This window comes from Nothoprocta perdicaria, unplaced genomic scaffold, assembly GCF_003342845.1.
Source record: "Nothoprocta perdicaria isolate Ctin4 unplaced genomic scaffold, notPer1 scaffold_151, whole genome shotgun sequence".
NCBI lineage: Eukaryota > Metazoa > Chordata > Aves > Tinamiformes > Tinamidae > Nothoprocta > Nothoprocta perdicaria.
Window position 1 is genome coordinate 1,133,197 of NW_020454661.1, and position 25,798 is coordinate 1,158,994.

Consider the following 25,798-nt stretch of genomic DNA (forward strand, 5'->3'; position numbering starts at 1 on the left):
TGAATCCTGAAGCTTAGGAAGCTGCCTAGAGCTTAAAACTGAAAAGCTTTTCTACAGAGCCTTTGAGGTTTTAGTTGTTTTTTTTTTGTTGTTTTTCTGTTAAGAAACCTAATTGGGTGACTTTAGCTAACACACTTGGTCATCCATCTTTCAAAGCAGTTTCATATACCCTTTGAATGTATGTACTCCAACTTATAGGTGGATAAATGTTCTGAGAACATACCTACTAACCTTAATTGCAATACTCAAATATCTAAAACACAGTATTGATCCCAAACCACTGACTTCAGATCTCTTAGTCAAATAATTGAAAACACTTATGTATGCCATAAGGAAATATCATCTTTCCAGTAGCTGTGAYGGGGAAAAAGAGAAACAAAAAACCACCAGCAACAAAAAAAGCAAGCCTAAAAAAACTTCCCCACAAAACATCTGTCATTCACAGATCTGTTCTTTTGAACTTAGCTGAGCCTGTCCTTAATGAGGAGTTAAAAGCAAAAACAAGCAAGCAACCAAAGCCCTCTTGCTGACTCACCTCATCCGGGCTGGAAGCCTGGTATGTTCGATTCTCATCGCTGAAGTCCTGATCCACTTCGGCGTACTCCGTTTCGCCGGTCACTCCGGCACGAGACTCGTAGACGGGGGTGACGTTGTGGCAGAGCGCGATGGCCTTCACCGCCTCGTGGATGCGGCTGCTGACGCTCTTGCGGACCTTGGGCGCCGCCGGCGGAGCCTTCCGGCAYGGCGTGGAGCTCGTGCTGTTCCCGCTGCTCTGCGGGTGCACCTGGAAGACCCCACACAATGAACAGGGAAACAAAGCCCAAAAAATGAAGCAGGACATGAATATTAAYGTAAATGCCAGTGTGTTCCCCTTAAAAGGGCTGATCAAAACTCCRAAGACATTAAACCGTTTACTTTTACAACCTACTGTTAACTCCTCTGGTTTATGATCCATRCGAACCTTATATTTTTCCATAGAASAGCTATGTAACTGTGAGTTAACTCATCTTACATCTGTACTCAGTTTTCAATAATACAGACCCTCAAGGTAACAAAAACATGAAATTAAAACAAAAAATCCAATCAGGGAACAAACTGGCTGGAGAAAACCATGCTACCCCATCTTATCCCCACTTGTTCTACTTTCCTCGTTTCTACTTTCCTCATTTAATAATTTTTTAAATTCCATCTAARTTTTATAAACTATTAAAAATTAAGTCAGCAATCAACAGCATAAATTCAGAAACACCAAAAAGAGATTGCAAAAATGCTTATTTTTTTCCTTCTTCTTTTTTAGTCACCTTTATATATTTAGAGACTGAAAACAGACATAAAATGAAAAACTTATGAACAAATGCAGTTYGTGTAACAGTTGTTTTCTCTGCAAACTGAAATTTATCTGTCCTTGGCAAAATGCAATAATCTAATATAATAATCTTGCAAAATAACAGTCTAATACATATTTCAAGATCTCATTACTGCTGGTAATGACAACACCAGCACAATTTAAAGTGTTATCCCTCAGAATGCTCAAGCACATATGATTAATTTTTTCTTTTAAAAGAAAGTACTATACATTTACGATTAGGAAGAAAAAACCTGCTTTTTTATCTCTTTTTTATTAAGTCATAGTAGAAAATAATGTCAATAGTACTACCAAAGACTTTTCTGTTCACTTCAGGGTAACTAACTTCCTCTCTTTACGAAAAAATCCTCTTCACAAACCAAGCTTTTTTCTTTTTCCTTTTTTTCCCCCCTCCTCCTGCCTGCAATCTGCTGAACCGTGAACACTCTGCCCATCAAATTACAGTGTTGTCTAATAAAGGGTTTAACTTTCTGCTCATCTGGCAGTGCTTTTCAGCTACTGCTTTAAACCTCTGCATTTGCATTCTGCTAACGCTGATGCCATTACAGCCACAAATAAATTAAGCTGATTTACTCCTTCTGAATTATGTTATGTTTATTGATGCTTGTATAATTTAATTTCACACAAATTCCATTAAAGATTATGCCCTCTATCACAAAATGCTTCCAGTGGGGAAATATAATCAAGTTATAATAGATTTGTGTGTTACATTAAGATGACAATAGTCTAGTAGGTCCACTGTAATAATAAAACAGAACACAAACAAGGGATAAAATCAATGTCACACAAGAACCACTGCCTAGCTAACTGGCGGCTGCTATTACCACAGATTAAATAAAAACCYCACCACACTTTTCTGATTGATACAATTGTTTAATAGTTGCTTGTTTTGTTAAAGAGACTCCTTCATTTTTCTGATTTAAATAGTTGCTAGCAACATGCACATAATTAAAGCATTATTTAAACATTAAGTAGTGTTATACAAAGCTGAAAGAAGGAAAGTCCAAAAAGTTCTTTTCATCATCTACTAAGAAAACCTAGATTGGGGAAATTTCAGTCCCAACTGTGTCACAATTACTGAAAACTTAATTAACCATAGGTATCACTCATTAAAATGTACAATAAACTAGCTAAATCTTTAAGCATATAAAAATTCTAGGAATGACCTATCTTTTTTTCAGACAGACTATGAAAAACAATCTAAAATACAAAAACATTAAAATATGAAAAATATGAAAACAGTACTAACGGAATATGCCTCCTCCAGAAGCCTGGTGTTGAGTCTTCAAACTCAATCAGTCCTAGACATCTCTYCTGAAGACTGTCAGTTATTACTTATTGCTATGGTTGTTACTGTGAATACCCAAACAATCCATTATAACAAAAACCTATGGTTGGGTGATTTTTATAAACACTGTCGGGTAGCAATTACTTTCAGTAACCCATCTTGAACCAAGTTTGGACTGTTGATCTTTAAGCAGAAGAGTTCCGTATTCTCATTTCTAAAGGCATACTGTTGTGATTCGGTTACTATTCATGGATATACCTTATTTAGATGTAAAATGAAATTCTTTTGTCTGAGAAAAAGGGATTCAAGACAGGGGTTATTTGATCTGTTTACATGAGGAAATTGTATATACATTTAAGCTGCAGAGAAAAGGCTTTTAATATATATTATTTACTGCTTTGCCTCCTGTCTCTCTTCTCACAAGCTATCTACTATTAACCAATTCTAGCATGGTTAAAAAAGACCCCAGTGTTTTAGCAAGTGGGAAAGAAGCCAAAAACACTGCAAATAAATCACTGATATTACAAYCCTTTTGTAACAAATGAAAAAGAGGACACATTTATAAGGAGGTCAGTCTATGAAATTAACTGGGTTAGCTGATCCTGTTTGCACATTGAAGTTAACTATCTCTATATAAAGCCCTTATATCATGCGGTATCAAAGATTAAAAATAAAATTAAATTCTCATTTATTAACGAGAACTACCTCTCAGGTACTTGAAAAATTTTGCAAAAGTACTGCAATCCTTTATATATAAAGGAGATGCAAGTGATGCTTGCTAAACCCCATCCTCCTCCTCCATACCACACCTGACCCAGAGATACATAAGGGAGCTGCAACTCTTGGGCACTTTTGTAACTCAAATTCTCTCCTACCAAATGTTTTGTTTTTAAGTAGTACTATTTCTTTGTCTTTCCTCAGTTTTATGCAGTTTCTAATCATCTRTTTATTTTTGAATCTGACATTCTTTTAGGTCTACTTTTATAAATTTTATTTCGACAAGTGTGTATATATATATTTACTTTTTAGTTATGTCAATTAASAAAGCGCTTTTCAATGTTTATTCTTGATTAATATCTTCAAAGATATAAGACAACTATTTGTTTTACCCTGGACACTTGCATGTAATTTACAGTCTCTGCAATGAACAGCTTATTTTGGATGATTCGGCAGAAGAAACACTGCACAGACAAGTTAAAAGAGATYCCTGCAAGGGGAGAATAAAGGCAAACACCTCAATGAGTGTATGATGGGGTATTTTAGAATAAGGAGAAAACATATTGCCTCATCTTTTTTAAAGGATCATATTGAGGGATCACCTCTAAACTATTCCTTTCATTATACCACTTAGATTTGTACAAGCAGAGGAGCTTTCATAGCCATCTCCAATTTCAAGACATAATCAACAGCAACAAGCTCAATGCTTAAAAAAACTCTCAACATTAAAGCTAAATAATTTATAAAATGAGATACCTGTGCATAAGAGCTTATAATATGACTCTGAATTTCATCCATTGTGTCTGTTCCATAGGACACAGTACCTAAGTGAAGGCGCTTAAATATCATCTCATTCTGTGTAAGTGTTCCTGTAATAATAAACAAAAAAAAAAGTATATCAGAGACAGCAAAAAATACCATGAGAGGGCCACAAACTGCAACAAAAAACAAGTAATTATTTTGAAGAAAATAAATGAATCATAAGCTAGCATCAGTTTGGTTAATTAAAGAAACATTTGTTCAGAAAGATCAGGGTTAGTCACACTGGAAGAAATCACTAGTTCCATCTTCAAGTTGATTTCACCAACACAACTAAATATACCAGGCAGAAAAAAAAAAATAAAAAAAAGCATTTCCCTTAGTATTAAAAGAAAAAGTCACAGTATCTGTATGGAACTGGTTCCTAAGTGTCAGTGCAAGTGTTTGTAGCACATACCAAAAGGCTAGAGGGGAAAAAAAAAAAAAAAAAAAAACCCTTCCAAAACATCCAACACCATTCATACAGATATCCAGCACGTCACACATGAAGATGGGCATTCTGATCAACAGGCATGTTCAGTGTTACCTAGAATAGGTCATTAAGGAGTGACATCACTTCTGAATTTGACAGATTTAGCCTCCAATCAGGATAGGACAGCATGAACGAAACCAGTGTTTTCAGAGCTCACTACCCATCCCTAAAAACACAGGGTGTCAGTCACAGATTGACACTTTGCATCCACTACCGTCAGCCAGTCACATCCTTGGTTCTGGAAAAGMTCTAATCGAGGGTGGGTGGTTCAGGATCCCCTAGCAAGGCCCATCAGGCAGGAGAGGTCACTGGCAGCCAGGTTCCCATAACCAGCCCACAAATGACCATCTTGATAACTACCCTTCCTAAAGGGCTTTTCTTACAGCTAACAAACCTTTTTTTTTTTTTTTTTTAACCATACTTTCAAATTAAAGTAAGTACACCTTAGATTCTTTTTCTGATGCTACTAAATCAGTGGTAAGGGAAAAAATATAGAAATTGTTTCCTCTTCAGTAAGCAGAGAAGAAAAACTTCTGAGCTGGAAAGCAAGGATTTTATGATAAAAACAATAAATTAATTTAAAAAAGGGGGGGGGGGGATGGATTTATACATTCCAAACCTGCTGATTCAGTAATTGCCAGTTCTGTATTAAATATAGGATTGACAGGTTTCCCATTTCTTAACTACTTTCATTTATGGCACATTTATATTTAACATTTATGGCACAGAAAATCAAGTTGCAAAAAAGTATTCATAATCCAGAAAGATTAAAAAGACAAAGAGGTCATAGCTATAGTTTGGTCATGTTTTCTTAGACTACTCTCTCAACAAAAGCCACTATAAAGATAAAATGTTGCCAGATAAACATGGAGTAGATCCATTTAGCAGCTGCAGTCCTGTCTTACATCAGCCTTCTAAACGAAGGATAATGCACCTTGACAACATAATAGATCTTTTACTTTACCTCCAGAAATGCAAGGGCTTCAAACACCTGCATGTTGCATTTCCAACAGTCTACTTCAGAAATTAAAAAACTGCGCCTTCTTTTTATTCCGGGCAATGTGATGAGTAACAAAAAACACTGAAAAAGCTTTCTATTTTTTATAAGGCTATTTTAAATCTATTTATTAATTCCACACTTTAAGACACTGCTAAATCAAGAGTTATTTGACACAAATTATAAAAAGGAAAAAAAAAAAAAAAAAACAAGAAAAAAAAAGGCTTCCAGAATTTATCCTAGTCTGCATGCAATCCACTACTAGTACTCATTGTTAAGCTCTGGTCTGGAATGCAGTTGCCACACAAGGAAAATATTGAGACAGAAGTTAGCATACGATTGGTGAAGAAAAATCTGGTATGTTCTTTAATGATGCTAAGAGAGTWTTTTTTTTTCCCCTCCTTTTTTTTTTTTTTTTTTTTAAACTACAATTGTATCATTAAACACAGAGTAAAGCAGGCAAAGAAGAAATTAATTTCTAAGGAACAAGTCCTGAAGGCATCATTCCCTGGGTGGCAACAGATGTGATTCACAACAGAGCACTAGCGGTTTTTTGTTTGTTTTTGGTTTTAAGAAGCAGATGCAGATCTTTCTGATCATACATTACTAGATTGTAATTTGGACTAATACCAACAATCTAAAAAGGGTAAAAAAGCAAAAACAAACAAACAAAAGCAAGAAAATATATGTACTACAGAAAAAATAACAATTTTGTCAGAAGTTGTATGGGTGAAAAACCTTTCACACAATATGAACACTTTGCTTTGAGATATTTGTTTAGACAGCTAGCAAGTCAGTGTAAGTATGAGCAGTTGTATGGTAAATTTAATGGAGAAATGGCCTAATAATAATGGAACTGCTGGCAACACTCTAGAGACAAAAGTTCTTTGTATGAAAAATGGAAAAAATATAGCCTGGTATAGAATGTGGGGGAAAAAAACAGTAAAACAAGAGAAAATAAAAACACCCCAAAAAACTCATGCAAAGAATACACACAGACTGTCCCTACYTGCTCATTTACTCCATTTGCGAAACCTCAAATCAAAATCAAATCAAACCTCAAATAACAAAACAATATAACCTCTAATGCAGCAAAGATGAGGTCAAAGAAAAGGGAGCCCGTGGCCACTGAAAGTTTTGCATATTTTGTACTGGTTAGAAGGCAATAGCACAAGTGGTTAATATAGCTAGAAAGAGCAGTAGCTATTTCCTCCCTGCTTTCTGCTTCCCAGTAGTAAAATGACACTAGAATGGAAGCAATACCCAACAGCAACACACACATTCACTGGTCTTCTGATACACATTCAGTAACATATTCTTCTGATACATATTCAGTAATTCTTGATTCTGTAACCCTAGGGTCACYAAAAATTGTGGACGTAGAGGCAAGGGTGAACAGATTAATGTGTATCAATACAGTGCAAGGAAGACAGATTTTTCAGTAAACCTTCTTTTTTTTAGTTGCCCTCTTCCTGTGTTGTAGCCTTCATTGGACAGAAAGACGCAACCGATGTATCTCGTACAAGATTAATTTTCAGAAATAATCATTGAAAATCACTACTCTCACAGTACGTTACACTACACATATTTAATGAACAAGCCCATACACACCAACCTGGAACACAAGGCTTTCCCAGAAAATCAAGGATCCTATTGCTCTATGCATCTTCTAAACTATTATATGTTAAGTATCTCATTTGGTCCAAACCTCCACTAAAACATTAATTACAGAACTCAAATACAAGTGCATGCATTAGTAAATAACTACACTTGGAGGACTGTATGCATTTGCTATAGCTGACTACTTTGTCATGCCTGGTAGTTGTCATGAAGGGCAGAAAGCTTGCCATCCCACACCCTAAGCAGCAGTAGTGTTCAATAAATATTGCCAAATATCCTCGTTTTTCTTTCACGGTTAGAGTCTTTTTATACCCAGAGAGGATAAGATATCATACTCAGCTGCCCTTGGAAAACACTGGAAACAGCTCCCCCCCACAACCACCATAACAGATGACGCCTTTCTGTCAAACTTATGTGTGATTCAAGTCCAAACAACATGGCATTTGGGGTAATGGATGCTATAATTAAAATGTGAGTCCTAAAAAACCTGTTGTTTTAGTGGGTGCTTTTAGTAATGGCTTTGTTCTACATGAAGATAAAAACTTCCTAACAAAGGAATTAATGTATTGCTTTAATAGGCTGCACCCTGAGTTAAGTTTTAAAATTTATGAGTTCTCTGCAGCATTGTTCTTTAAACAATGGCATTGTCAAATACAACCAGTGAGAAGATTAAAGTTCTCCCAGCAGATTAAGTACAAATTATCTGTCCTCCCGTTTCAGCATCATTTGTTCATTTATCACATAACGTCTAGTATTTCTGGTCAGTGTCAATACGCTCTGCATCCTTGCAGTTAACAGATGTCTTCTCTTGTCGAATGAATTACTTTATGTTTCACGCACTGGTGGCCGCAGATGTGTCACTATAGCAACATCATTAATTTCAGATCTTACCGGAAACATGCACTCCAATCAAACCTAATTATACCACATCGCTTTCTTGTCCCACAATAAGGAAACTATAATGCAATTATTGGGATACTTCATTTTCTCTTCTACTGTGGCAAATGAGAGAGCCACTGTGATGGACGCTTCTTGTCAAAAAGCTTATTGATGAAGCACAAACCCAATTTACAATCATACAAAGGACTACCTTGCAATTATGTTAGTAATGCAATGCTCCTTAGACTCAACAACTAATTCTCCATCACTTCCAGTGAAGCTGGGGCCACAGTACAAGATTTTTGCAGACTGTTCTCTGAATTCCTTTGCTTTTTTGGTGTTGAGAAAAACTTGTTTGCATTTATCTGTATCAGTCTTGCTTTTTAATAGCTGATGACTAGACAGCTATAAAAAAAAAAATGGCTGTATACTTTCTCCTCTGAACATTCATGTCTTAAGTGGGCAAAAGAAAAGAATCAACTGGTTTATAGAATTAAAATATAACTGAAATCTCAGGAAAGACTCCTGAAGTCAACTCTTATGAAGAGCATATAATCACACATAATCTTAGATTGACTGCCCACAGAGATTTTGTACATTCCCAAACAGCATTATTTTGCATTTATGATAAATCTTACAATGAGATCAAATATATTCAGGAAAGGAAACTTAGCACTACTAACATACGCAGTTAAAATATACACTGAATACATATTTATCCAGACTAACTTAAAATTTGCAGGACATTTCAGACTAATAAAATGGGACAGCATTTCCCACTATGGTCTAAGCAGCAGGAGGCAGCTAGGCCACCGGTCATTGTTCTGAAGCTGGTCAGCTCTGGTAGACCCAGGGCTCATCTTCCTTCACACCAGCACCCAACAAACACTGACCAAAGCTGACAACGGGGTTGACTGCTGGCTACTAGTCCAAAAAATTTAGGAGCCCTGGAGTACTGTTTTTATGTATATTTTTACATCATTAACTTCCAGACTCAGGCCTGCCTCTAGAAATCAAGACTTGACTGGTGTGAAAGGCCTTTCCAGGCTCAATGCCAGCCACTTACCAAACTACATTTAAACAGTTTTGTAGTAAAGTTCTTTAATGCAGTTTATTTAGACCCACTTAAGTATGCATTCTGAAAGGGCCATGGTGAAAGCTTTTCTTCTTAAAAGTAAACAGGACTACTGTGATTGAAAGTGGCATGATATGACTTGAATCAAGAAAGATCAATCACAAACAAAATACAGGGCTATTTTCCTTTGCATACACAAGTCTATAAAACGTATCCAAGTTTTACCCAAGGTAACTCAATATTTTTGCTTTAAAATGTGCTACAAAATAACCATATGGAAATTTTAAGGACAATAACTTTATTTTTGATAACTGTTATAGTAGGTTAGATATACTGGTTACCTTGTTAGAAGTAAGACTAAATAGCTAAATGTAGCTAAAATGAAATAACTTTTTTTTCCCTCTTTCTCAAGCAAGGCAGTAGGTACAGTGACTGGAAGAAAAGTACACAGTATACATAGATACTTCAGGAAGTAAATGAGTCAGCAGATAAGGAAGAACATAATTCCTGTATAATGCTGTATTGTATGGTTGACTGAATTAACTGTTAGCATTTTATTTAACATTGTCCTCAGAATTTTCAGTACAATCTGTGTAGGAAAGATAGCTCAAAACTGAAGCATACTTCCAGTTTCATAGGGTAACTGGATTCTCTATAAGAAAAGTTTTAAGTAGTATATGTTCTTTTCACTTGCAACAAACTAGTGTTTTGGGTGCAATGAACTCTGTTGCATTATTTTGAAAATGTATTATTTTTGAACGTACTTCTCTTTTCTGCACATATGCTGTAAATTACATCTTTCAGGCTTAAGATGCGACAGCACTCTTAAAGTTACATAAATTATCATGATGAAGGGTGCAATTAAAATCACTAAGCGGTTTCAAATAGCGTACAAATCATTAGCTAACTGAAATAAAACTTAAGAGAAGAATTGTTCATTGGCTTTAAAGAATTACCACACTGTAATTAAGAATACACTTTTCTACATGCTAAGAAAGAAGGCTGCAGTTATCTTCAGCTCTTATGAAATACAGCAGCAGCATTTAGAAGTGTATAGGGCTACCTATATACTAGAGAAAAAATATACACTGTAAAAGTATAAAATGTCTAATTAACATGTTTAAATACATGAAGGGAGAATGTAGGGAGGAAGGGGCCAAGCTCTTCTCATTGGTGGCCTGTGACAGGACAAGCGGCAATGGGTGTAAGTTGAAATCCAGGCAGTTCCATCTCCAGGTGAGGAGGAACTTATTTCCTGTGAGGGTGACAAGAGCCCTGGCACAGGCTGCCCAGGGAGGCTGTGGAATCTCCTTCTCTGGAGATCTTCAAAATCCACCTGGATACCTCTCTGTGTCCTGTGATCTAGGTGTCCCTCCTTGAGCAGGAAAGTTGAACTAGATGATCTCTAGAGGTGCATTCCAACCTTGAACATTCTGTGATTCTGTGAGAATATATTTAATATATAATTTGGTTCAAAATATGCACTAATGGAGGTGCTCAGCATTGCAAGGTCTGCTGATCTATTTCAGATGCACAGATTAAAATTGCGTATTATGCATTATGCGCAATCTGAGTGTATTATGAATAATATGAGAGACCAAAAACTTAAACTATGATGATTCGTCATATACTTATCCACCTTCCAATCCCTTCCAGTCAGGGTTGAATTTCCCAGTTTGCCAGGTCATAACAGTTAGGAAGATAAAACCCTACTGTGGGTCTAGAACTGGCCTTTGGAAAAGAAAGAGCAATTAACTTCACACAGAAAAGCAGTCATTCTAATCTTATGACTTGTTTTAGGAAAAGACTTGCTATCTTAAAGAGCATTCTTAACTGTTATCGTCACACAGTGTTTTAGTAGAAATGAAGTACACAATAGAACAGCAACTTTTGTGCTAATCCAGGATCTTTTCAGATACATGCAAATCTATGGTAGCCTTACCAACACTAGGAAAGGCGCTGTTACTGTAGCAGGAGTGGTTCCACTGGAACAAATCAGATTATACAAGGAAGTCAGCAGTTGGTAATAAGTACTTGCTAGACAAAGTCCGTTAGCACTGAGGGAACAAAACCCTCAAGCACATGCTTACTATTTTACTAAAAAATAAAAGTCAGTAATCTATTCTCAAATTAACATATTTACTTATGGAATAAAGTTTAATATAGAAAAAAAGTATAGAAGTTTATAAAAGTCATCATATTTCAAAACTGTAACCTGATATACCTGTTTTATCCGTCAGTAAATAAACTAATCGTCCCAACTCTTCTGGTATGGTGCTAGTTCGAACAACTGTTCCAGGAATATTGTCATCTTTCATAATCATCCACCCATAGGCTGCCTTACCCATGTCCAAGTTCACACGCAAACTGCAAAGGAAACACATACCATAATCAGTGTAAGTACTAGGCAAAGTGAAGATTATAACCATAAAAACAAAACTCAAACCTGTTTTTAGGATAGTTGAAAAAAAAATCTTAATTCTACATATGACAAATTTTGGAAAAACTTTTCTTTGTGTTTGTAGAGTGCATATTGTATAAAATCTAACTCTCTGTCCCAGACTGTCAGAAGTCTGTTTTTTCCACCTACAACACTGCTCACATTTAATCCTGATGCAAAAAGTTTGCAGCAGAACACCAAGTGTGAACAGTGACTGAGGAGCAACCAAGCTATTTTTTGCTGACTCTGCTCTAAAAGAAATACTGAAACGATAGCTAGGAGTTAGTTAACTTTGTAAACTATTTGTAGTAAAATCCCCAAGTCACAGGGCTCTGAACCACCAAGGAACAGGTTTACAATAAAATGACTGGTTTTAAATAGTTCAAAGATATAATAAGGTCAAAATACTGCTAAAAACAACGTCAGAACTTTCTCAACAGTCCAAAAATGCTGCTCTACAGCATAACCAAAATAGGAGCCACAAACACTCTTGATCTGTCCTCTTGCAGTACCAGTGACAGAGATTATGAGTTAGCTGAGAGAACACTGAAGGTAACTGTGATTCACATTGCAACATCCCATAAAGACAACACGCATTTAATGAGAACTGTGGGAAAGTCTGAAATTTCAGCATACACTTAGAAAGTGCCAATTTATTCCATACCTCAGCTCCTTCTTTATTTTGTACAGGAGAAGATAATGAATGGTTAAGAATAAAAAGAAAAAAAGGTTCTTATTCTAAATGATTCTTGCCCATCCTAAACGGTGTTCTCTTCTTTAATCCCCTCTTTGCATTAAAGTCAAGAGCAGCAGGAAAACATCCTTCCACCAGGTCATATATACTAATTAGTTTTGCAAACTCGCACATAACTTCTGCTGTCTTCAGTCACATGGAAATACTTTTGAGAAATTAAAGACAACAGCAGGGGGAACTACCTGATCCTTTTTACTGAAAACTGCTAGAGTATAACAAGGAGGAAAATACTGGAAATCACAGCGGTTAACTACAGTTTTATCTAATCTTTGTCAATCTAGAGCCAGTAATTAGCTAGCAGCACTTGTATTAAATACATTTAGAGATGAAAAGTAAAAAGCAATTTAAGCCACTTTTCTTAATATATGTCTGAGTCACTAGAAAGAAGGGCAAGAGATTTACCTCTGTCAGAGGCAAGAATCTGCTACTTAGTTCATTGAGTACACCAGATGAGATCTAGCTCAAAAAAGTACACAGAAGAACCCTATTTAATTAAGGAGAATGCCTACCTATTTTCTCCAGAGAGCAACAAGTAAATGAACAAAAAATGAAATATTTTCACCACCCCACTTCAAAAAAACACAACAAAACAAAATTTGGGCTATTAAAAACAAGTTTTAACTTGGCTACTAACATAGGAATTTTGTGATGAAAGCTCTATTTAAGAGTTGCAATCTCATGTACAAAGTGCCCATGGAAGGAAATTCATTCAGCCGCTCGGCCATTGGAGATATACAAGGGGCAAAAAATACAACCTTGGGGCAAAAAAAAAAAAAATCTTTATACTTAGGTAAGATTAAATTTAAATATCTTTCACTGCTTAAGAACCTAAATCTTTTATTAACACATCTTACCCACTTTTGATGTTCTCAATGCTCTCTATATGCATTTACTTATAAATTAGCTTAGATATAATTTAAAGATAAGAAAAAATATCATCGTCTTGCTGAATAGCATTGAAAATCTGTAATTTAAGGTAACGAAGCATTTTAGCAATGACACTGCATGCTCCTGGGTGGAACAGAGTCTACGTCCTTTATGCTGCATAGGTCTAACAGGAAGCCAGCACCATAGGCCTCAGGTCCCCAGTGACCAGCATAGTCCAAGGCTGGTTTCTGGCACACAGCAAGACACTGGGTACTTGCCTGAATTGTCAACATGTGTAAAGAAGCAAATGAGAACAAACAAAAAAAAAAAAGGATGGACATATTTTGGCACTTGACTGAATAAGCTGAGATTTCAAAACTGGATAAAATCAAATTAAATAGCCGGTAGTTTTAAAATACTTTTGCTTATATGTAAGTTTTCTTCAGCTTCAAAAAAAGATTTCCAGGAAATAGAGATAAAGTGGTCAGGCACTAAAAATTAGTTGGCACTGAGCAAGTTTAACATGTTTTATGTGGAAAGACTCCAGATAACTCATTTACTAATGAAAACACACAGAACAGTGTCACATATAGCTAAAGATTGTATTGAAAATATTTTATATTAGTAACATTATTTTTTAGCAATGCAATTTCGCATGCAATCTTTAAACACAGTATGTTAATGTAGCGATTGGAAGGTTATCCCAGAAAACAGGTGTATTTAGTGAACACAACAGCGCAAAGTTTCTTGTATCTTATACTCAGCACTGCAGCTCTCCTAGCAGGCAAGCCCAAAGCAACTTTCCCTTGCAAATCTTTGATTTATTCTTCTATGATTCAGGATAAAACTCCTCAGCAATTCAGCTTCAGACTAAATCAAATACACAACATTTCATAATCCATGTTCCTTTTCATCATAACAGAAAACAGGTACTTTTCTGCTTTTATTCCCTCAGAAACATCAGCAGTGTTGCTGATGAACAAACAAAAAAACCCTACCCAAACAACTTCCTCCCATATTTACAGGGCTTTATGTTTCAGTTTATGTCTATGTTTCCTAAATTATAATAACATTAGGAGTTCCCTGTGAAGACTTCAGATTATTTTTTACTCAAAATGGAGGTGTTTCCCAGCAAGGAAGGGCTTTTGTCAAGTGCTTCAGAAAAGTATGTTCACAAACTCAGAAACATTCTGCTTTTTGCAAGTAAGAAGAAAGCATTTAAGATCTACTGAAGTTAGCAAAGACAAGTTTTGTGAACAAGGGGATACTGCGCCTAATAAAATCATGCATGAATTTTAATCAACCTTATATGACAGTTTTATTTGAGTCTTGGCAGACAGTAGGAATTTCCTGAGCAGTTCTGTATATAAGCACAAGAAATTCCATAGCAAAAGTCAAAGCCCTGCCAGAACGCTGGATGTAGTATAAATACAGGTAGTGATATCCAATTTAAAAATAAATGAAGCAACTGAGATGCAAATGCTCTTTGTATTTCCAGTAGTTCCTTCCAAGTGAAATCTTGCAGATGTTATTTGGGTCATATCAGTGCCCCAAACATGCTTAACCTCCCTGCCTCAAATCTTCCCACRGACCCATCTAAGCCACTTGAAGACCTACACTACAGGCAGACTCATTATTTACAAGGTAGAAAAGATACAGAATCTTTAAAAATGAAAAACATTAGTGAAAACAAAAATGTTCTAATTTTAGCGTGCCTGGGAAGTTTAACCTTTCTTCACAGAAGAGCCTGTCAACTTTCAGTAACTGAGACAAAGCAGAAGCTACTAATTTTAAACATGATGTTCCATGAAGATTTGCCTTGGCAACTGAAGACTTAAAAAAATCAACTCATACCTTACCCTTTTAATTTTCCCAAATACTTTTTTTCCCCCTTTTCTTCCATATTTTATGTGGATAGGTAATTTGAATACAATTTTCCTTTGTATTTAGCCTACTACACCTATTTTCATTTAGTTTTCCCWACAGTCTTCAATTGTAGAGAATTAAATCTCACATATCTATGGTTAAATATGTGCAGAAAAAAAAGGAATCAAGAAGCGAAATGACCCTACACAGTTATAGTGACGGTGCCATGTGTAATTTTTGAAGGGCAACAAGCATGCTAGATACAGATAATTGGAGGTTATACAGGTAGAATTGAAACCTCGGGAGGACATTTGGGGAATAATCATCCCACATGAAAATTAGAAAACAATTCTTAGAAGTAATAGCCTAACGTATCAGAGTCTTATAGGATAAAAATCGAGTAGCTAAATATGAATAGAATTCAGGTCAATCATCAATGCCTTCGCACAAGAGATGTAACATAAACAGCTCACGATATTTGCTTTAAAATTAGTCAAGAGTGCTCTGAGATGTTTCAGTTCTGGGACACAATAGTGTATGTTCAGCTGAATGGCTTTCCAGAAACTGGACCTTCCTTTTAGGTTTCGCTTTTTGCATTTCATACAGGAAAACAACTTTTCAGATAAGCAGAAGGTCAGCATATTGTGCGACTCTCATATAGCACAAGCTTTATGCAAACTAAGAGGCACCAAGTTCTCCAAAGCAACTGCTATTTAGCACTCTGAAAAAAAAAATCTTTATGAAGACATTAACATTTAGAGTAAGAATAAGTCTTGTGCTCAGGAAGACATAGGTAGTTGCTTCTAAGAAAATATGCATTAGATATGGCACAACAGTAGATGTTTTTCCATCCACTTGGTATGCAAATAACATTAGGCAAAGAAAAGACAGAAATGATTTCGCAGTGTACAAGAATCCGGAGGAGACTTAAGACAGACACTTTTTGATAAGGATGAATGTGAAGAGGCTTTAGCAGCTATGAACTAAGCTATGAACTAATCTAAGTCACTTTCTCCTGACTCAGAAGAAGTCATTTCTCCTGACATAGTCATAGGATTGAACATAGAATATGACAATAAGTCATATTATGAGAATATCATCATGAAAACGAGTTTATTCCAGAGAAAGGCTTTCACTGCTCATTGTGAATTCTATTTCATTAATAATCTTTGCAGTAAATATAGTCAACACACTTCCTTGATGAGTATAAAAGCTTTGTAGTGATGATTAGTTGCTTTCAGAAAAAGAGTGAAAAATTAATAAACTGAATAAATAAAAACAACACTGAATATTCACGACAGTAAATGATTACAGATGTTGCATGTCCAAAAATCCAAACAAAACTGCCCAATGGAGATGAATCTTCCGCAGTCTACCACCTGGAGATACATAGTGTTCAAGTCTAATTCTCCTTTTTGCTGTTGAGTCACTGTGCATGTTTTTTCAGCATCACATGGATTATCGTTTTTCATCATGGTAGTTGCTCTGCATTTAAGAGGACCCAAGACAAGGTATATTCACCTAAGATGGGATACCTCATGGTGCCAAACTGCAAATTTTATAAGTAAATATGATAAAATAATGCTTACTCTGATATGGAACTGATGATTTTTACATACTGAAAAATGATGAACTTCCAAGGTGTTTTGAAGACTTCTGTGCTAAAAGAACRTATTACGCTACACAAAATATTAGAGGAAACGTGACTATATTAGTCTCCAAAAGGGGTGAGAATGCCTTAAAATTTTAGTAGTAAGACTACCATTGGTATTCTGGGCAACGATGAGATGCACTTCTTTTCTCAATATAATTATGCAGAAAAGAATGGATTGTAACTTTTCATTTTACACTCAGTAATTCCTGAAGTCAATTAGCTTTCTCCAGTGCAATTCAATCTAATAAATTAACATAAGGACTGTGCTAGCCTATAACTTCATTGAAGTTAAATGTAAAAATGACAAGTGGGATGAAAAGCAACCAATCAAAACACCAAGTCAGAGAATGCTGTCAGCAGCTCATGATAACAAACTTCCATGCTTATTATATTTCATATAATATTTTTCAGTCTATATAAGGGCTGCATTCTATATCATGCCATGATATAGAAGCTTACTCATTAATAAAGATTGCTTAAATTACTCATGAATAGCTCTTCAGCTCTTTCACAGAGAAAGCTTTGAAGTGTATGATCTAATTTATTCTGTCTGCATACCTGAAACTATATATACAGATACTTTCATATCTATACATTATCTATATACTGAAACATATAGACATACATTTCAAATATATATGTTAGAGATATTATATATCCTCTACAGCTCTCAGTAGCTAAGCAGAGCATAGACAGAGATACATGACTCACACACTTGTATGTAGGGGAGTAATTCCACTGAAACCTTGTTTAAGCCAGTATCTTCTTGAAAAGCTTTCCTGTATTCTTAGAAAAAAAAAGAATTCAAGTCAGCCTGCACCTTACTTCTACTTCCAAGTAGGTGAGGAATACTACACAACAGGATTTATTTCATTGCTTTATTTATTCATTGCTTACTGGGATGTGTGTTTGGGTGTGATGTGAATCAACGTTTGATGGTGCAATGCTATCAGTCTGTCTATCCTTTTCTTTGCCCTTGGCTGTTAAATTCAGAATTTATCATCATGGCAATCTAAGAGGGCTCATCAAAAGATAGCGTGCCTGGACACCAGGAGATGGTTGGAACTGGTGTGCAGCAAGGCTCACTCCTCAGATCTGCATGATTTGTATCAGAATTTTATGTGTGTGTAAAAATATCCTCAGTTCCAAAGAAAAATAAAATTAAACTCTCAATACAAGAAGATAAGCCTGTTTTTAAAATGTTTTAAAAGTATGAATTAWAAAAGTAACTATCCTAATGGTGATGAAGGCAGGGTAATTAAGTAAAAGACAGCATAAAGTTCACACAAAATAATTTCAGCTTCCCAAACCTGAGACATGGGTTTTTCATCAACAGGAACATTTTTTTTTGTCCTCTGCTGTTTATCACATAGAAAATAAATGACCCCAAAATTCAAGTTGTGCATGCTGCTATTGATATTATCAAAACAACAGTGATCATCACAGACCTATGGACTCCCACACTGATCTCAATACCACAAATCATAAAGCATGCACATATTTGAGAACATAGAGAGCAAGCTGTAGGGAACGTAACAGTGATACTAGATAAAAAATAAAGTCAAGACCAGAGAAGATCTTGTAAACTAATAGAGAATGTATTTTGGTCAATGATTGTGTTTAAAACAAGTAATAAAGTGGTCCCTGTGACCACAGAGAAACTTAYGATGTGCCTGAGATGCATCTCAGTCTGGCTAAAACCAACTAAAAAGCTCAAAGAATATTAAGGAAGAATACTTAGGGGGGAAAAAAGGGAAAAAAAGTAGTGAAGGGGTTCAATATAATTCCAGAAAGGTTATTTTAGTTTGGGGCAGCCTGTCAAGGACTTGTATTCTATCCCCCTTTTCCATTACATTTTGGTAGGAGTTCAAATATATGAGCTTTGTGTAGTAAGGTAATCTTTTCAGGGATGCTCCCTAGACTAGGCCTTCTTTGTAGAGGGTAAAAAAAGCAACATCAATACATCAATGTAGAAGACTCATTTTTTAAGGACTAACYATTTCTCAGTGTTCTCACACACACAGAGAAAAGCCTGTGTAAAGCCTATGTTCTAACTTACAACCAGTTTAGAGCTAAGCTAAACTTTGGATGCCCTACTACTTCTACTTCTCCATTTCTTGATTCCTTGTACATATGGAATGCATATGTTTTCAAAAAAAAATTTGTAGTTGCTTTTTAGCTGCTTTATGTTTATACTTCTCAAGTCTCAGTTTCCACAGTAATACCTTTCCCACAGTAAAGCAGCATTGCTCTAGAGGACTACTCAGAACGCAGATGAATCACCAGAAACTAGCTGCTCCCTGGAGGAAAAAAATTTCCTTTTTTTTTCCTGTTAATTATAGGAAAGTCTACCCATAGATTAGTTAAACACTGCTAAGAGTTAGTCATCTCCTCCTGGTGACCTTTGCTAAAGATGCCTGGCCATGGAAAATGATTTTTATTTCATACCTGGAATCTTCCCAAGGCATACACACCCTTGTCCTACAAACCAAAAGTCAATATGAAAAAAACTTTCCATATTTGAAATCTTCCTGAATATTTTCAAAACTATCAAYGCACTTTATTTTTGCATGTGAGTTGAGATACGCTTTGCTTCTACCAATAAATCCTAACTTCTCCTCCCAAACTCCTTTATCTTTATGAAAGAATTACTTTCTCCAAAATAGCTTTAAAATAAAAATAAATAAAAAGGCACAAGGCAAAAACTGTTGGTGTTTCAACACTGCTAGTCCTGTAATTTTTCACCACCAAACATTTGCGCTTCAAATCGTATCTTAAGGACACGATATTCCCATGCTTTACATCCTAAGGAGAGGATAAGTGCATTGACATTTGAACACCAGTATGGAGTTGCTTATTTTACTGATCAGGTGGACTGTGACCTTGTATACAGATGATCTGTGATAAATAAAAGCTACTATATGAATAGATGTACTTACACAGAGGTACAAAACAAACAAACAAACAAAAAAACCCCACACTGCTAGATTTCCTACTGATCTTCCACAGGGTAACAGTATGGGCCATTTCAGAACTAAACCAATTAAATTCTCTAATGCTTCCTCTTGGCATATTATCTCCCACAGAAATAGGATTTTCCCATGAGAAATGGATTAGGTCTATCCCAGAAAATATTTTTGAGAAAGATCTATTCCACAAGTTTACTGAAGCATGTAAGCTGTTCTCTTAAGAGCTGAAAATCAGCTGTTCAACCAACATGATAGTTTCAGTGGCATATACTTAGTTGCCCATATATCAAATTTACTCACATCCTTTATATGCTCTTAGTCCTGTTGTATTCAGTAATAAAGATGTAACTGCCTTTTAACCATTTCAGTAAGTTTGGACTGAGTATGTTTATTACAGAAGAATATATTGAAACACAGCAAATGACTCTCTATACACTTAGCTGATTTTGCCCTTTGCTTGCRTTTCTTTAATTAAGCATATCCTTCAGCAATACACAAAATTAACCTATCACTTAAGAACTAGATCATTTTTGGACTCTCCACATAGTAACTTGCTTAATACTCAATAATTGGAAAAAATTTCAACAGCTTAAGTGCAAAATCAGCAGAGTTAGGGCAATGACAGTGTTCAGAAAGACACACATAAAATGAAACACTAAGGCATATGTAAAAGCAGTCCAAGTGGAAGCTGGTCTAAGATGACTAGCTTACACAGTGAGAATTTCTCAAGCCCCCAGCAACTTCCCAACTGGAAGCTTCTTCAAATTCTAAATAGAATTATTTTTTCTTGAAATAGATAAGTAGTAGAAAGGAGTGAGTCCTTTAATTTATTAGCCTTCAAGATAAATCCTTCTTGAATATCAAATTTGCTGTATATGACACAATTTGCTCTGTATAGACATACGTACTTGAAAATATTTAAGCATTAAGTCACAAATCTAGATCAATTATCTAATTAACTTTGTGGGACTTTTTGTTTTCATTTGTTTGCTTTTTTAACTATAGAACACAGGTTTAAATATAATGTGGGCAAACCTCAATTTATCTACCATGTTGCTGTCATTGCTCACTGGTCAGTCACTGGCCTTATCAGACCATCTGACAGAATCACAGGATGGTTGAGGTTGGAAGGGACTTCTAGAGATCATCTAGTCCAACCCCCCTGCTCAAGCATGGACACCCAGATCAGGGGGCACAGGGTGGCATCCAAGCAGGTCTTGAAGATCTCCAGAGAAGGAGACTCCACAGCCTCCCTGGGCAGCCTCTTCCAGAGCTCTGTCCCCCTCACAGTGAAGAAGTTCTTCCTCATATGGAGATGGAACTTCTTGTGTTTCTACTTATATCCACTGCCCCTTGTCCTACCACTGGCCACCACTGAGAAGAGTTTGGTCCCTTCCTCCCAACATTCTCCGCTCAGGTACTTGTATGGATCAGATTGCGTATCAGTCTTCTCTTCTCCTAACTAAACAGGCCCAGTTTGCTTAGTCTTTCCTCATACAGTAGAGGCTCCAGTCCCTTAATCATCTTAGTTGCCCTCCGCTGGACCCTCTCCAGAAGCTCCACRTCCCTYYTATACTGGGGAGCCCAGAACTGCAGCCAATACTCCAGGTGAGGCCTCAACAGAGCTCAGTAGAGAGGCAGGATCACCTCCCTTGACCTGCTGGCAACACTCCTCCTGATGCAGCCAGGATCCCATTGGCCTTCTTAGCCACAAGGGCACTGCTGCCTCATGTGTAACTTGGTGTCAACCAGGACTCCCAAATCCCTCTTCACAGAGCTGCTCTCCAGCAGGTCAACCCCTAATCTGTCCTGGTGCTGGGGTTATTCCTGCCCAGGTGCAGGACTCTGCTCTTGCCTTTATTGAASCTCACGAGGTTCCTCTCTGCCCAACTCACCAGCCTGTCCAGGTCCCTCTGAATGGCAGCACAGCCCTCCGGAGTGTTGGCCACTCCACCCAGCTTGGTATCATCTGCAAACTTGCTCAGGGTGCCCTCTGTGCCCTCATACAAGTCACTGATGAACAAGTTGAACAGCACTGGAGGACACCACTGGCCAAAGGCCGCCAACCAGACTTGGCCTGAGGCCCTGCCATTCAGGCAGTTCTCAATCCACCTCACTGTTCACCCATCTAACTCACACTTCCTGAGCTTGGGGAACGTTATGGGGATGTTATGGGAGACTGTGTCGAAAGCCTTGCTGAAGTCAAGGTAGACATCTTGGACTGAAGAAATTCATAGAGCATCTAAAATTAAAAACCACTTAGTTTAACACTAGAAAATTTAAAAGAAATGAATTAATTTCCTTTTGGAACAGTAACACCCATCCAAAGGCGGGGGGGGGGGGGTACGTTTAAGAGCCAGTGTTCTCATTTTTATGTCTGCAGAGGACAAGATAACCGACCTGGATATTATTTCCTGTTCTAGTTTACCTGCAATCTGAATATACAGTACTCATGCTTAATGAATTAATTAATGCTAAGTCTCTACTTGGTTACACTTGCTAAAAGTTCTCTCATTGTAAAAGTGCATCTACATTATTCAGCCATTAAATTTGAATTAAACATTACTCTAGGAAAGAGAGTCGGTATTTTTACTAGAGTCACTGAACATTTTCAATGTTTTMAACAGTGAAAAGCAAACACTAAAACAGAACTAGAAATTCATTCAAATACGTGTTTTCTAACCCACATTCTCACATATATCAAGATTGTATCCTTATTAATACATTTATGCTGGTAAAGGATTAGATATCCTGATTGCTCTAGCAAGATGAACATTATACAAAAAAACACAACGGTATTGTTTTCGGTACAGCGATCCTTCAAGAATCAGCAGATTTGTTGGCACCTTCTCCTTSAGCTTCCTGATAAGATCAATTTCCTTCACAATGAGAAGCAAGTATAAATTTCAAGAAAGCCACATTCAGTGAAATTAGACATCTGTATTTTTCTTTCATTCGTATACATACCTGATAGGGATGATATAGGAAAACAGGAGGAGGAACCGGAAAAGGTTGCGATACCATGGGCCTACAAACCCTTGCAAGGTTACCATAACAACTGATAGTGCAACTAAAGCCAAAAATAGGGCTTTGGTCAGTTGATTCAGTTCCAGGTCCAGTAAGCCAACCTAAAGGAAGCAACATAAGTCAGGTTAGTCTTGAGTTTCTCAAGCTGACACTTTGGCTGTGCAAACAATTAGCTATTACTGGCTTTTTTATATTATTCCTATTAAAAATTCATGCATTTGTAACATTTAACTGCATTTTGATAACTGAATTGATTAGTGTTCCCATGCCAGCATATGATAAATGTTTCCTGGTTGTAGGGCAATAACAATTCCCGGAATCAGCAGGGGATCTGTCCTGGTTGGGTCTTTCGACCACCCTCATATCTAACACATCCCTTCCCCCTTCCCTTCACTGAGGATGGGGAGACAGCAGGGAAGGGAGAAAAGATGGCATAAAGAAAAATAAATGAGCGAGAACAATTTCCCTCTATCATGGATGTACCAAAATTCTAGTCCTGTGTACTGTACTGGCAGGGTGGCGACCACTCATTTACTGTGGTAAGATCAAGAACGTTTTAGAATCAAGAACCATCAGACAAATACGACAGAGCTACCTTCTGAGTTGTGCAACTAACATACTGTATTTGTAACTATMTCTCTCCCACACCAATCTGTAAGTCTCAATTTTTATCACAGAAACCATTTATTAGTAATATGAAACTTTGAGTTATTCAAAATAAGAAAATTCCAGATGGAATATTCATTTTCAAACCCAAACAGCAGAACAGAGTTTCCATTTTCCAAGACTAAAACGTACTTGATTTAGAAACTTGATTTTAGCAAAAATATTAAGAGATCCTATCTTTCACCCATGTTTCTCATAAAAAAAAAATAAAGCTATGTAACTAAGGCTCTCACCATTTCAATAATGTGCACTATACGCTAACTATTTATACTCCACTTTTGGGGATGAGTCTACAGCCAGTCAAATATGTGGGAAAATTATGTCAGCAGGACTTTCTTTGGCCCCTTCACAGACGCCCTTTTATCTCTAAGCCTTGCCAGTAAGACCAGTAAAACACAACACTTCCTTAGATAACAAGCAATCTGCAAAAGAGCCATTTAAATATAGTTCTTAAAAATTCCAGCAATCTTGCTTACACATGGGCTCTCCCTTCCCTAGAGAACTAGGCAGCTGAAGACCACAGCGGCTGATTTATCAGCTGCATTTAAAAAGCAGCACAACGAGGACAAATATCTTGCAATTTCCGCTGCTTCAACTACTACATAGTTTATGCTTGAATTATTGAGAAAAATAGGTTTTTGGATTAAAATGAAGAAAAATTAAGCCAGGGAAGTAGAGCATGTTTCAAAGCCCAGATCTCTTTGCGTTGACAAAGGCAGCCTAAGTTTCAGGCCTCGCTGAGGATCAGATGAAGTCATTATTCATTCAGTCAGGGAAAAAAGACTCAATTACCTCAACCTAAAGATGCTATCAATGAATGCAAAGTGCATATTTTACTCTATTCATCCAAATCCCATTAAAAAGTGAAAGGAATGATTTAATCTGGCCTTCTAGAGTTGGTCTTTTTTTTGTAATAAAATAAAGAATCACTGTCTTGCAATATGCATAACCACTACCTCACACTTGTTTTTCCTGCATCACAGCAGTGAAAGCCTATCTCTCCCAGTCTTCCCCCAGCAAAAACCTCACCCCATGATAGAAACACATAATGGGCTTCTTTTGAAAGAATGCCACTTTTGGGACAGAAACATTAAATGGAGTCCACTGCACACTGATACGTAGCTAATTCAACGCATTAATACCTTTCCAATTGATGAAGACAGATGTGAATTTAAGTTTTGAATCCAACAAAACTGTTTCTGGAGATATCTTARAACAACAAAGACCTGATGAATATATCAATTTCTTTAACCTTATTAATATTGCTGTTTTAAATCTATATTATGCTATTGCCCACAATTTCAATATTTTCATTTATTATAGTGAAGGCAATTGCAAAAACCTGTTTAAAAAGGGGGACAAAGAAAATACATTTTAATAAAAAGGCATTCACTGTTTCTCAAAAGCTAGTTATTATAGGATACTACAATATCCTTAGAAGGGCTTTTTTTTTTCCTGTTCTTTCTCAATTGAAACAACTTCTGTACTCAAATCATGAAGCATGTTATTCATTTATCTAGGTTATTGTGCCAGACATTTCATATAGAAATTCACTAATTCCTTCTAAATATTTTAGCTGATTGTTGGAAAAGTAGGTTAACTTTTAACTACACTAATTTTATCAAAATGGTTGCAAAGGATACTGYGATGAACTGTAAAGAAGAAAGATTGATTTGCTACCTATGTTAACTGTTCTATGATTAAAATAATCAGAATAATAAACAGGATTCAAAACAGATGATTTAAGAATTGGAGTAATTTTTACAGTTTATTTCCATTGCTCATACATGTAAAACAAATTTTCTTCTCCTTGTCATAATATTTGTTTTATTTGAAACAAGTGAGTTAACGAAATTAAACACACCACTGGAAATTTTAATCTCCAAGGGAAAATTTGCACATAATGTCTAAGACAACCACAATAGTTTTGCAAAGGGGCCVCTCTAGGATAATGAACACAATAATTGCCTGTATAATCTAAAATGCTACTAATGGCAACAACTGCAAATCCATTTAGCTCCTCTTTAATTTATGTAGGAAGTTTTAAATAGCTTATGGTTCTCAGTAAAATTACGGCTTATACCAATAATAAGTATGGCACTGTTTATTTAAGCAAAAAGTACTATCAATACAATTTCAAATTAATAATAAATAATTGGATTCTGAATCCCAGAGAGATTAGAGGTCTCATCCTCACATTTTGGACTGCAAGGCATAAGTCATACTGTCCAAGAGAAAAATCTGACTTACAATTAGCAGAGGTAGAAAACAACAGAAAACTTGAGTATTCAAGTAGAACATGAACAATATTGCTATTGCTTA

At 36.2% G+C, this 25,798-nt stretch overlaps 1 protein-coding gene across 2 annotated transcripts in view; it reads right to left on the reverse strand.

The window, feature by feature from the left end:
- ATP9B (ATPase phospholipid transporting 9B (putative)) overlaps positions 1-25,798 on the reverse strand; it is a 140,180-nt gene that overhangs the window by 27,611 nt on the left and 86,771 nt on the right. For both annotated transcript variants that reach the window (XM_026034875.1, XM_026034874.1), the window contains exons 12-15: positions 22,751-22,911; positions 11,458-11,600; positions 4,128-4,240; positions 536-784 (exon numbers count right to left, since the gene is read on the reverse strand). In XM_026034875.1, the coding sequence (XP_025890660.1) occupies positions 536-784; positions 4,128-4,240; positions 11,458-11,600; positions 22,751-22,911 (666 nt within the window). The remainder of the gene's footprint in view (positions 1-535; positions 785-4,127; positions 4,241-11,457; positions 11,601-22,750; positions 22,912-25,798) is intronic.